This window comes from Oncorhynchus nerka, linkage group LG9a, assembly GCF_034236695.1.
Source record: "Oncorhynchus nerka isolate Pitt River linkage group LG9a, Oner_Uvic_2.0, whole genome shotgun sequence".
Lineage (NCBI taxonomy): Eukaryota > Metazoa > Chordata > Actinopteri > Salmoniformes > Salmonidae > Oncorhynchus > Oncorhynchus nerka.
Window position 1 is genome coordinate 17,059,388 of NC_088404.1, and position 13,118 is coordinate 17,072,505.

At 43.0% G+C, this 13,118-nt stretch overlaps 3 protein-coding genes across 5 annotated transcripts in view; 1 reads left to right on the top strand and 2 right to left on the bottom strand.

Annotated features, from left to right (window-relative positions):
• Positions 1 to 210, bottom strand: part of poc1b (POC1 centriolar protein B) — a 59,640-nt gene extending 59,430 nt beyond the window's left edge. Inside the window, exon 1 of the mRNA XM_029667431.2 lies at positions 75 to 210. Within this exon, the coding sequence (XP_029523291.1) occupies positions 75 to 89 (15 nt within the window). The 5' untranslated portion in view covers positions 90 to 210. The remainder of the gene's footprint in view (positions 1 to 74) is intronic.
• A 54-nt stretch (positions 211 to 264) lies between these two features.
• Positions 265 to 8,158, top strand: cep41 (centrosomal protein 41). Of its 3 annotated transcripts, none has more exons than XM_029667435.2 (11): positions 265 to 354; positions 1,328 to 1,391; positions 1,554 to 1,601; positions 3,514 to 3,575; positions 3,709 to 3,778; positions 4,433 to 4,559; positions 5,151 to 5,320; positions 5,687 to 5,754; positions 5,931 to 6,045; positions 6,131 to 6,346; positions 7,031 to 8,158. In XM_029667435.2, exons 2-11 carry the CDS (start codon positions 1,331 to 1,333, stop codon positions 7,156 to 7,158), a joined length of 1,065 nt encoding a protein of 354 aa, XP_029523295.1. In that variant the 5' UTR covers positions 265 to 354; positions 1,328 to 1,330; the 3' UTR covers positions 7,159 to 8,158. The 3 variants fall into 3 exon arrangements, with proteins under 3 accessions (XP_029523295.1, XP_029523294.1, XP_064878441.1); XM_029667434.2 differs by lacking the exon at positions 265 to 354 and adding an exon at positions 568 to 694; XM_065022369.1 differs by lacking the exon at positions 265 to 354 and having other exon boundaries at positions 1,265 to 1,391.
• On the bottom strand, positions 7,923 to 13,059 carry LOC115133967 (carboxypeptidase A1-like). Its single transcript, XM_029667436.2, has 11 exons — positions 11,932 to 13,059; positions 11,574 to 11,655; positions 11,119 to 11,253; positions 10,822 to 10,926; positions 10,560 to 10,661; positions 10,360 to 10,461; positions 9,835 to 9,945; positions 9,581 to 9,671; positions 8,955 to 9,154; positions 8,698 to 8,782; positions 7,923 to 8,568 (listed from the first exon to the last, which is right to left on the bottom strand). Exons 1-11 carry the CDS (start codon positions 11,994 to 11,996, stop codon positions 8,381 to 8,383), a joined length of 1,266 nt encoding a protein of 421 aa, XP_029523296.1. The 5' UTR covers positions 11,997 to 13,059; the 3' UTR covers positions 7,923 to 8,380.
• Positions 13,060 to 13,118: the final 59 nt, after the last annotated feature.

A 13,118-nucleotide genomic window follows, 5' to 3' on the forward strand; every position in this document is an offset into this window, starting at 1 on the left:
GCTTATCGGAAGGGCAGTCAAGCTTTAGTTAGCTCGCGCCACCGATATAATACCAAAGTAAGCAGCACACTTACCATAACTGATGCCATTTAATGCATTGATTACGATAATCCTTACATTTGCGGTGCATTTGATTTTTGAAAGATTAGCGGGGAAAGTTGGTGCATCCAACTCATGACTTCCATCTGTCTGCCAGTCAAAGTGAAAAACATAGTGCACGCCCAATTCCTCAGACTTTGCTAGTCGAGCGCCGATACGCTAATCAGCCAACTTTTATCAACATACAAACACGACTTTGGCTCATGCAGTTAACCTTAATCAATTCCACAGAAGCCTTGGTTAAATCAGCTAAATGTGAGTGAAGTTGTTGTTAGTTAATTGCTACTAGCAACCACTGAGCTGTAATAATAACTAGCAACTCTATATTTAGGAGAGACATGCCGCACATTTGCTAGAGCAACAGCCGCGAGAAAAAGAAACAACCAGGGAGGAGTTAAGCGTATTCTGCTGCTACGCAACTACATCAAACTGTGGAACGGTAGAAACCGACATCGTTAAAACAGCGTCATTGATTGGTCAATGGTTGCTCTCGGCTCAATCAGCGCCAAGTTTGTTAAACTTGGAACTTTGGGTCTGGTTTTTCTCTATTCCGTTTGAAAATATGTCGACAAAGAGCAGTATTGGCAACACGGAGGTAAATATAGCAAGCTATAGTTTTTAGCGAGTGGTACATGTAACAGCCCAGGTTGGTGGGTGGCAATGGTGCTGTTAGCTATCAAGGCATTGCCAAGCCAACAGTGTTTCTGTTGAGCAGTAACGTTAACCCCTTCTGCTGTTTGTAACGATATTAGCTAGTTAAATTAGTTGATTGAGGAAAACGTTACGTAACTATTTTAGCCATCATAGCTAGCTAACGTTAGATCTTCGGTCATCAAATTAGCTAACTACTGTAGCTAGCTAACGTTAGCATGTTGTGCTTCCAAAACGTGTATTTTTAATGAGCTAATGTTAGCTAGTTTCCTGGGTTGACTTGACAGACACCTTTCATAAACATGTACTAAACATGGAAGGGTATGACCACGGATAAAACAAGGAATATTTGGTATGACTGTGACAGAACAGTTCAGCTGCTGAAAGGGCTGCTTTGTCCAGTGGCAGACATTGCTAACTAGAGTTAGCTAGGCCTTTATGTAGGCTCACTGGAGAAATCCTATCTCAATGGGTAATGTAATGTGCTTAATGTTTTCAACAGCTTAGTAAAAAAAAGGAAGTAGCTACCATGACAACACAGCAAATCACAAATGTTTGTGTATTCCCCATCTCACAGTACATGAAAAGGAGAATACCTCAGAACCCCAAATATCAACATGTGAGGACAAGGCTTGACACAGGTATTATTCCACAACTCAGGTTATTCAAGTGTTCTAGCATTGGCTACCAGTGCCAAAGGACTCAGATGCATCATATTTATTGACATTTATCAGTAGATTGTATTGATGTATACATAAGCAAAGATTATCTTCAATGTTGTGAAACCTGTTGTCATTTGAAAGGATGCAGCCTGACTAAGTATGTGGAGAGGCTGGAGGAGATAAAGAAAAGTAAGTTACATTTCATTACAGACTTTTGAGATTGGGTCAGGGCGGTTAAGAAATCTTAACTTCAGAGTGCAGCGGTCTAAGGCACGGCATCGCAGTACCAGATACGTCACCCTGGTTCGATCCTGGGTTGTATCACAACCGGCCGTGATCGGCAGTGCCATAGGGCGGCGCATAATTGGCCCAGCGTTGTCCGAGTTAGGGGAGGGTTTGGCCGGGGTAGGCCGTCATTGTAAATAAGAATTTGTTCTTAACTGACTTGCCTAGTTAAATCAAATTAAAATGTACAATTAAAAGGGAGTTGAGTGGCGACAAGTGTGGACGGACTGGAGTTCCAACTACATCGAGCCGCTGTCAGTCGATACTTGTAAACATTTAAAATCTTACCGTGTTCCTATGTTTGTCATGAGTAAAGTCGGGCCTTTCTTTGTTTCTGGAAATCCATACTTTTTTATCACAAGTTTTGGTGCCATATTAGAGCAACGAAAATGTTGAAACCGACGATGGTTGTATTTCACAAACGTTTTATTAAAAATGTTGCATTTCAGCAAACCAAGAAAGGCCCGACTTTACACAAAACAAACATAGGTATGTAAGTGTTTAAGATTTTACCAGTTTCGACTGACAGCTACTCGATGTATTCAGAACTCCAGTCCGCCCACACTCTTCGCCATTCAACTCCCCACTGGGCATGTAATTTCAACAAAAAAAATCAATGTCATGATGTTGAATCAACATGGAAACTGATTTGGATTTGCAAAAAGTAATCAACGTAAAGGGTCTTTTTAACAGCCAACTTTTAACCTAAATCCAATGACATGGTGAAATGTTTTGTTAATTTTACGTTTAATTCAAGTTAGTTGACAACTCAATCAAATGTTAATCAAAACTAGACATTGAAATGATTTCTTTGTGCGGTGGGTCTCTTGAGAGGTGAGATTTCTCAACAATGCGCAGGGGGCCTCATTAGGCTTGTATTGGCTGAAATCTACAACATGACTGTCACAATTGGTTTTTAGCTCCAATTCAATATTGCCAAACAGGTGTACCTGCATTTTGTCCCTATTACAAAAAAAAGGAGCAGTGGACAGTGCACCCCCCCTCAACTCAAGTAGCCTGTCTTTAAAGAACAGTTGTGGTCCACTATCACATTCTGTTTGGTGTTTTACTTCATGCACTTTCATGGGTAACTCGGAGAAGCCATGTCCTGCTGATATTTTACAACCTGGTGACTGGGGCTATCTGAGAGAATAAGCACTTTGTCTGTTGTGGCCATTTTGTTTCTGGCTTTTCTGATTTCTCAGGGATAACCAACACTGATTCCTTCATTCGGCAGTGGGCGATTGTGTTGTTCACAATCATTTATCTGTCAGGGCTGATGTAGGAGGTATTAGGCTACATTGTGCGGGTGCCAACAGAGACAGAGGATGGTGTGATAGTCAGGTCACACTTTGGCCAATGCCAATGTTAAAAGAGGGCTGAGCAGCCAGTATTGAGCACAGGTGTCTTACCATCTCCCCCAGAGCTGTAATGTTATGGAGATGTACACAATGGAGTTGAGATTTAGTGATATGTTGGGACAAGGGGAGGATGAGCAAAGGGTTGACATGCATGACCCAGGTGAGATATACTGGTGAGGAGCCTGAGATTGACTTGGTACTTGTAGGATAGTTGTAAGAGAGAATACTGGTGAGGGGCCTGAGATTGACTTGGTACTTGTAGGATAGTTGTAAGAGAATACTGGTGAGGGGCCTGAGATTGACTTGGTACTTGTAGGATAGTTGTAAGAGAATACTGGTGAGGGGCCTGAGATTGACTTGGTACTTGTAGGAAAGTTGTAAGAGAACATCCTCAGGGTTTCTCCATGTCTTTTGCTCTCATTATTTTGAGAGAAACTGAAAATGTATTTGATTAGATTACAGGTACAGAAAGGATGAACTCTTCAAAAGGCTTAAAGTTACAACATTTGCACAGTTGGTGAGTGAAACATTATTATGTCAGTGATGGCAAAGACATGTTTTTTTATTCTCAGTTACATCTGCTTTTTTGTTTTCATGGAAGTAGCCTACATGTTATTCAATCACTTTATCTTATAATGTTTTTAAATCAGGTAATTCAGGTAGCATCGGTTTCGGACCTGAATGAAAGTGTGAGTGATGGAGAAACACCAAGGCTGGAAGGTAAGAATATTTTTGGGGGACAAATAGGGCGCTATTGATGTTTTGTACCATTATCGATTTGATCTGGAGCCCCAGTTTACATTTTAAATTAACTGAGAATTCCCATCAACTCTTGAGTCAAATCAAAATGTTCTTCGTAAACAATATAGGTGTAGACTAACAGTGAAATGCTTACTTACGTGTCCTTTTTCAACAATGCAGAGTTAAATATATAAAATGGAAATAGTGACATGAGGAGTAAATACACAGTGAATAATGAATAACATGGCTATATACAGGGAGTACTACTACCAAGTCAATGTGCAAGGGTACAAGGTAATTGAGGTAGCTATGCGCATATGAGTAGGGTTAAAATGACTAGGCAACAGGATAAATAATAGACCGTAGTAGCAGCGGGTAACCATTTTGATTAGCTCTTTAGCAGTCTGGTTTAGCAGTCTTATTTGGGGATAGAAGCTCTTCGGGTTCCTTTGGGTTCCAGACTTGGTGCACTGGTACTGCTTGCCATACGGTAGCAGAGAGAACAGTCTGTGACTGGAGTCTTTGACAATTTTTAGGACCTTCCTGCAGTTGCCTTCAACATTGATTTGAATGAACATTGAGGCAGTACTGTAACTGTACAGCAACATCACTATGCTTTATTTCCACCTGAAGCCGACATGGAGCGTCTGTCTGAGCAGACCAACGGTTCCCCCCTGCCTACGCCCACACCTGCTCAGTTCTTTGACAACAACAATGAAGCAGGGGACGCTGGCTACTCCCCCAGGTCGACACTTCAAAGGTAACTCCCAGCACCCCACTTTGAACAGCATCACACACACACCAGGATTATCCATTTTCCCTACCAACGACACACCTGTTCTCAATGACTTCCACTGATGTGTACTCTCACTCAAAGCCCACATACATAACCACAACCCATAACCAAAGGCACAGCTGTATCCCTCTCAGCATTCAACCCACACATCTATCTGAATATCCCAGCAGAGTTCTCTCCCCCTCGACAACCCTCCTACCCCTTCATTGTGTACGATATTTGATAGCAGCTTTTTCCCTAGGGTCCAAGCTCCGTTGCCCCCTCACTAGAACAGAAGGCTGTAACTCTATCGCCTCCCTGGGGCCTCCGTAAAACCATGGCATTAGATCACCTTCACTGGCAAGCTAAACCTCCACAGCCTGGCTAAAGTGACAGAGCTGGGATTGTACAGAGTTGAGCTCAGTTCCATTTGGAATACTGTAACTGATGATTGCAGTGTCAGACATTATAGAATATACTCTCAATATTTTGAGTTGGAATGTTTGGTGTTTTTTCACATACAGAAAAAGTGTCCCTGACCCGTGTATACCCTGTCACTTTTGACTCTCACTACAGTGTAATAAGCGGGGTGGGAGAGCTGGATCTGGATAAGAACGGTCAGAAGACAGTGACTCTGACAACCGTGTCCAGCCCTCGGCTTCCAGATGGACCCTACCCAGACTGTCCCTACCTGCTGCTGGACGTCAGGGACAGAGAGCAGTACGACCAGTGTCACATCATCAGCGGTAGGGGGACCATAGAAGTACAATGAATAGAAATCTAATTCCAGACATAGAATGAATAGATTTCAGACACTATAAATATAATTAACGGAATTCTGAGCCTTACCCCACCAGGGGCTTTGTAAATGCATAGTATATCTGAAATGAAAATGATATCCATCATCAGGATTGCTATTTCATGATATCATCTTTAGAATTGAAATTATATTGGCCAGAACTTCGTAACCAGAGTTGCAAATGGTGGCAGTAGTTATGAAACTTATAGGACAGGATATTAACTGTTTGTCCTTGATGGTATTTTTTTAGGAGGCTTTTCACTCCAATGTAATACTGTACGTATTTGTGACATCTCACATTTTTTTCCCTCAGCATACAGTTACCCCATCGCAACCCTCTCAAGAACAATGAATCCCTACACCAAGGAGGTGCTGGATTACGTATCCTTCCACCAAAACAAATAACTGTATTATTATTATTTCATAACTCGCATTACCAGGCAATCTGAAATGGGCCAAAACACACTAGTAAAATATCCATGTACTGTACATGTTTGAATATCCATTTGTTTGCTTCACTGTTGTACTGTGATCCCATTAATCTTGACTTGATGTAGAAAAATGTTTCTGGTAAGATCATCATCGTATATGATGAGGATGAGAGGATGGCTGCCCAGGCAGCCACTGCCATGTGTGAACGGGGCTTCCAGAACCTCTTCATGCTATCTGGAGGTCAGTTGATGTTCTATTGTGGGCAAGTAATAGCTCAAGTGGAAGCTTTGGAATCAGTGCAATGTCACACTCCACTGCCCCCCAGGCCTGAAGGTGATTGCGCAGAAGTTTCCAGAGGGGATGACAACAGGCACCATCCCGGCGTCGTGCCTCCCGTCTCCCAAGGTGACAGCGGGCAGGAAGCGCTACACCCACAGACAGGTTTTCATGCCAGCCGATAGGAAGTGGAGGTTCACCTCAGACGACATGGCCAACATCCAGGCACACTTGGAGGAGATGCTCGTTCCCTCGGACACCAACAGTAAGGCACATTTAACAGCTAACAGGCTCACAGAAAAGGCCATTAAGACTCCAACGGGAAGGCTATGCCAACCGCTAACTGACTCCAACAGGAAAGCATCACTCCCTGATCTGTTGCTTTGGGTAGTAACAACAACCTACCAGTAGATGGTGATAACATGTAGAAAAAGCAAACAGCTGGGATGGACTTTTGGTAGCCCCCCTCCCACACACACACCTTGTGCAACATTTTAGTGGCCCCCCTCTTGATGGTGAATAGAAATATACAATTTAAAGATAATTTCCTGCAATTCTACACGTTTTGCCATGAATTATGCCATGTAATATGGTATATGAATGACAATGACTAACAAAATCAACAGGGGGCCCCTGAGGGCAGGGCACTGCCCTGTGTTTAGATAGTCTAGTCAGCTAACTACCAATCTAAAAATTGGCTAATTTAGTGACTGACATGACAAGAAAAACTGCTGTATGATGCACAAACACATTCCAAAATTGCACCTGGTCTATTCCACTATTCCTAAGCGACCGCTTATGCCTGGAGCCAGCTGGGTGTTTGTTCTAGCCCTAAACACCCCATTAGCTCAAAGGGTTGGCCACCCTTGACAATGACGTAGAGAATAATTTCCTGAAAGCATGTTACTTTTTAGAGATGTGTGACTGTCTTTGTGTGTGCGTTTTTTAGGCCGGTTCAGCAGCCGCATGTCCACCAGCAGTGCCCAGTCCAAAGCATCCAGCGCTCGGAGTCTACACACTTCCTCTTTAGCCGGCTCTGAAACCGCCAGATCCCAGAGCAGCCGACCGTGGAAATAACCCTTAACCCAAATAAAGTCTTATTTCACTACCACCCCCCATGTGCCCCTCTGTGAAAGGGCCACCCTCCCACCAACCTCCCTCCCCCAGGGATACCCAACTGTTGTCCTCAGGGGCCCAAATCTGCTTTATTGTAGGATAATAGGAATTGATGTGTTGATTTTGAATTTGTTGCACAATGAATATAAAAAAATGTCATCAGTGATCGTAAGATGATAATTTATGTATTTGCCTTGCACTCAATTATCATAAACTCAAATGACTTCAGTTCGCGCTCTGGCTGTCTCTGTGTGTGATGCCTGTCATTGATAAAAACCAGTCAGCCATTGATCGTGTCCATCTCCATCAACCCTCATTAACTTAAGGTCATTTCACTTGGTAGCAGGGTACTAAAATTATATCCCATATGCTTTGTTGTACATTACAAATAACCAGAGGTGATGATTGTTGTTTGAGGGCATTCTCTATTTTAAGAGGTGAAATGTAATATTTTTTATGTGATATTTTCTCTAAGGGGAACTTCCTCCTGGAATATTGTGATATAATATGAAGTGAGATGCTCAGAAGCGCTACATGTTTGTGTCTGTTCTCATAAGATTTGGTGATGTCATGCAGCCTATGATGAGACATCATCATGGTGGAGTAGGGCATTATGGGATGGTAGTCATGGTTACCCCGAGGAGAACATCTTAATACGTCCGATAAATGTGAAACAGTATTTGTGCTTTGAGGTTGTGAACTTTGTGTATTTTCTTTGTCAGTGATTTTTGGGGTGAAGATGAATTGCAGGGTCTTGTGCATTTACTGTAAAACGTGGTCTTTGGAGGAGTACAATACCTTTGAGGCTGACGTCTGGCCTGTTTGTGTATATCAGATGCAAGACAACTGTCGTTTCTACTCCTGACAATGAACACATTAACTGTCCGTCATTACGCTCCATCCATTAAACTGGTTGGTCTCAGTTTAGTTTTTGTATATTAAATAAAACGCACAATGTATATTCTGATGTGAACTGGTCATTTTGTTGAGCATTTTACTGATGTGATTTCTAGTGCACTCTTGTGGACTGGATGGTATCATCAGCTTGAGCTAGATACTGTATATCTACAACAGTACAGACAAACATAACTTTGTTTTACACAGGCATTCACATGACCGTATCAAAGAGAGATATACAATTGGTTAATGTGGACAGTACACTGTAGTTGTCATGGTGACCCCTCTAGTTGGTGTTGTCCTTGGTGTGCTCCATGATGGCCATCAGAGCTAGCCAAGCCTCCTTGGCAGTAGGGATGATCTGATTGGCTGGCAGGATGAAACCATAGCGTCCGGTGTCTCTCAGCTCTAAAGTGTAGGAGTACTTGATGCCCTGGTTGTAGGACCAGTCAATACTGATGCCACTGGCTCGGTCTAGTGGGAGAGAAGCACATTATTTGTATACGTTGTTCCTGTATTAGACCTTGTGGCTGTATTGAGCCTAAGATGTAGCCTTTCATGTATTTTCAGTGACTTCGTGAAAGTGAGTGGCCCGTCACTTACATATGGTGGTCATGACGCTGCCGTATCTGAAGGAGGTTCCGTACAGGCTAGCCAGGCCAGTGATGGCCTTCCTAGCCAGGTCGTGCTGTGGGTGAAATGTAAAATACCATCAAGAGACCTGTACTTGACCTGTCAAAGGCCTTAAGCAAAACCAGTTGTACCCTGTTTGATTATATAAAAGTGCATTATTAGCTCACATACAGATGACTGAGACATGGCCAAGGGGAAGGCAGGAAGCCTGTCTCTGCCAGACTCACCAGTTCTCTCTGGTCGTTGCAAGGGGTTGCAGTGTAGCCATAGGGGTACATGAGCCTCTGGGAGTAGCTGTGGATGTCGATGAAGGACTTCAGGTTGCCATGAGACTTGACAAAGTCCACGATGGACTTGACCTCAGACTCTGAGTGAGCCTTGGGCCCGCGGTAAGTCTGATCGCAGGGGTTACCGCTAGAGCCAGCAGCTAGGGAAAAAGAGTTGAATACAACCAACATCAGGCCAAGGACAGTCCGATCACAACATTGACACACTTCCTTTAAACTGTAAGTCACCATAGGGGAGGAGATCATTTTCTCAACAACAAAAAAACAATGTATTTAAGCCTGACAATTAAATAAGGCAGAATCCTGGGGATCCCAAGGAATGCACATTTAGTTTTTTGGCCCTTACACTACACAGCTGTTTCAGATAATCAAAGCTTGATGATGAGTTGATCATTTGAATCAGTTGTGTTTTGCTAGGTCAAAAAACTAAATGTACACCCCTTGGGCTCCCCAGGACCGGGTTTGGGGAAAGGCTGTCGTAAGGCAACCTGTATCGTGGACAATTTATGCAATTTTAAACAATGTGTCAAGCATCATTCAAGAAGCCGATAGAAGACATAGCTTACTTCCAAAACCAGCATCCCAGTTCCTGTTGAGGTCAGTTCCATCACAAGAAGAGCCAGGGTTGGGCTTCCTGGTCTTACGCCACATACGGTTCTGTGGAACATAAAAGGTCAACATATTCAATGGTTTGGTAAGTATCCATGTGCATTCACTCTGACTGACACAATGAATGAATGGAGCATCATATCTGCCATTACAGAGGATTGGTGGATGGATTATTAAAAATAAATACACATGTTTGCTGTTCGGAACTCACAGTTTTGTGGCTGTAGTTGTAGCCATCTGGGTTGGTCACAATCTCCAGGAAGATATCTATGTTGTCCAGAATGGCAGTGAGTGCGGCGTCATGTCCGTAGTCAGTCACAATCTGGTGGTCATTGAAACAGAAATATCTATGCACATTATCATACTGAACAGAGAATACCTGGGCTCAAGGGGGCCAATTCAGCAACCTGTGGGAGTAGGAACGTCCGAGTGGGTATTCAGAACCGGAATTGCCCGTGATGGGTATAAAGAGACTTAACTCCCTTCATGAGCCCTGGGGTTGGATTCCTCTACATGAGTCACACGCCAAACTCCAGTTTGCTTTTAAGCATAGCAAATATACTGTAATGACCCCCTAGCCTTCATAACGCATTTTTTCCAATGGCCCTATAGCCTTCATTACACTATAATTGCTATTCTTAGCAGAAAACAGGTGTTTGCATTGTGACTCATGAGCATGTGAGGGAATCCAACCCAGGGGCTGTGACTGGAAAGAATGAGACTAGAAGTTGATCACCTTCTTGGCGAACCAGGTGCCACTAGCCTGAGTGATCCATTCTCTGGAGTGGATTCCAGTGTTAATCCAGATGCCACGACGGTTGGTGCCACCAGTGCTAAACTATATGAGAGAGAAGGGGAGCATTAACTTTATCAGGTGCAAAGAAAATCCATGATAATGTTCAAACACCAAAAAAGTATTGAAAAACGATGACTTACTTTGAGCACATTCAGAGGGCGGCCCTCATAGCTCTGACCAATCACAATCTTGCTGACCAGTTTGGGGTTCTCAGCCACCAGCATGTCCTGAAAACTGTAGATCTGGAGAGAGAGAGAAATCATCTTTAATTTGAACCAAATAGCTCTGAGGACTGAAGTTTTAAAACAGGCCTGATATCATTGTTATAACAGTGTTATGACAGACGTTATAATGGCTGATAAGCAAGAACAGGTGGTCTTGGCTGTGTGATTGGGTACTAACCTCATCCCCGTTGTGGTAGTTGGTGTAGTTGTAGTCATCTGTGGTTCTGGGCTCAGTGGCACGTGCAGCACTCAGCCTCTGCTCCTTCTCCTCGTCCAACATAACCTGAGAGACAAGGGGCAAAAGGTTTCATACTGCTGATCACTCTCCTTGGTTCATTCAACGATGATTAGATTTCAGGGGGATAACTTTGGTGGCACCATAGTCTGTCCACTTATTACCTTAAGAATAACAATGACTTTAGAGGGGCAGATGATCTCTCTTTCCTCCCCAGATGAGAAAGGTGTCCTACTTCACCTGTAGGTCCTTGATCATGATGGAGTACGGGATGTCTTCAGTCTCCAGGAAGGCCTTGACGGTCTGCAGGCTGGTGAAGGGAACTCTGATGTCCACAGGAGTGGAGAGGTCAATGGGCTCCATCCACACATCCAGCTTGGAGAGAGGAGGGAGGAGAGTGGAGTGAAGGAGAGAGGAGAGAGAGGAATGAGAGAGGATGGAGGAGAGAGGATGGAGGAGAAAGGAGAGAGAAGGGAGGAAAGAGGATGGAGGAGAGGGGAGAGGTAAGGGAGGAGAGAGGAGAGAGGTAGGAGGAAAGGAACATGCAGATGAAAATAGAAAATGGACTGGTTGTACAGTTTGAGGGGTTCTGTTCTGATCATTCTACACTTGATTGTTTTCCTCTGAAATTCGTATTTATCAGAAGTACATGAATCTCATTATCTCATAGGATGATCACTGTTATCATTCCCAACCTGGAGATGTTCCATCTCAGCCATGTCCTTCAGGAGAGAGTGCTGGAACTCATCCTTCCCAGTGATACGAAGCACCTGGTGCCTTTAAAGATATTACAACAATGATGTTATCATCCCTAATAATTAGAATTAAGAGATGGGGAATCTTATAAAAAAAGGGTGTTTTAATCCATTTATGACAGTCAACCAATCATATGTCATTACCCTTTGCTCAGCTACCACTGCTGTTCACAACAAGTTGAAATCACTTAATCAGTCAATCAATCAGTCAATCAATCAAATGTATTTGTAAAGCCCTTTTTACATCAGCAGTTGTCACAAAGTGCTTTCTTTTCAGTACTGTTTGATGATCACTCACCCCTCAAAGGTCTCCTTGCCGATAACGGCCACAGACAGTGCAACCAAGACGAGCAGCACCTTCATCGTACCTAATACAGTAAAGGCAGTCAGAGCCACACACCCTGCCTGGCACTTTTTACCTTGGTTTGTAAGTTGATGTTATCCTCAGGTGTTTTCTCCTTCTGTTCTGTTTTCCACAACGACTCGGATGTAACACTGATGGTATGTATTTGTGGAGCAGATTCTCAGAAGGTTGATGAAAATGGATGGACCAGATTGTCTAGTTTTTACCCTCCCATTCCATTTACTTAGTTCGCCTGTGTTTGTATCCCTACACTGTAAAAGCTATGCCCCCAAGGGTCGCCGCAACCTTTTTTGAGAACTGAGTCAGAGACTCTATTTGAGCATATACTGTATACTCACACAAAGAAGAAAGGAGATGAGGAATAAGTCAACAAAGACTGTGTTTACACAGGCAGCCCAATTCAGATATTTTCCCACTCGTAATTGGTCTTTTCACCAATGAGACCAGTTCTTTTGCCAATAATTGGGCAAAATATCAGAATTGGTCTGCTTGTGTCTCCTTTAAAGACATAAATCTGTCACCGATTATTTGTAGTTTATCTAACAAGCTAACTAATACAAACCACAGTACATGTACATTCAACCAGGTGAAATGTGTTTCCGATCGGTTAATCACACCCATTACCTTTCTAAACCACATGACCTGGGCAATCCAGCTGAACGTCTTTAAACCTTTGGTAGGCCGCAAGCCTTGGAGACAGAGAGACACCACAACTGCTTTATATGGCACACCACTCCCTAGAAATGTCCACATTTCCCACGCCCAAAAGGGTGCTTATTTTCATTGGGAAAACCATAACCAGTTTTCTAGCATGGGCACCCTATGTGAGAGATACACATAAACAACTTATGCAACCCAAAATTATACAACATATGAACTTTACATTTTTCATTGGCGGAATCACTAAGTTGTCCAGTAGCAGTTCATGTCATCATTTGAGTTGGGAATATGAAGAATACAAAAATAGTTATCCTTACTTTAAAAAGTGTAGAATGGTGAAATTGAATGCTGTACTCTCTATGGACTAGTGTTCTTTTGTGTTGTAATACATTATAATGACCATGTTAAGACCTTCACCCATAACAACCTTTCTCTTTGCTTCATTTCAACATCACCTCAAG

Coding starts and splice junctions, on each gene's coding strand:
- cep41 (XM_065022369.1), top strand. CDS start 1,280: ATGACAACACAGCAAATCACAAATGTTTGTGTATTCCCCATCTCACAG. Junction 3,576..3,708: donor TTACAACATTTGCACAGTTG/GTGAGTGAAACA, acceptor TTTTTAAATCAG/GTAATTCAGGTAGCATCGGT. Junction 4,560..5,150: donor CCCAGGTCGACACTTCAAAG/GTAACTCCCAGC, acceptor CTCTCACTACAG/TGTAATAAGCGGGGTGGGAG.
- LOC115133967 (XM_029667436.2), bottom strand. CDS start 11,996: ATGAAGGTGCTGCTCGTCTTGGTTGCACTGTCTGTGGCCGTTATCGGC. Junction 11,254..11,573: donor CTGAGATGGAACATCTCCAG/GTTGGGAATGAT, acceptor CCTCTCTCCAAG/CTGGATGTGTGGATGGAGCC. Junction 10,462..10,559: donor GCCCTCTGAATGTGCTCAAA/GTAAGTCATCGT, acceptor TCTCTCATATAG/TTTAGCACTGGTGGCACCAA.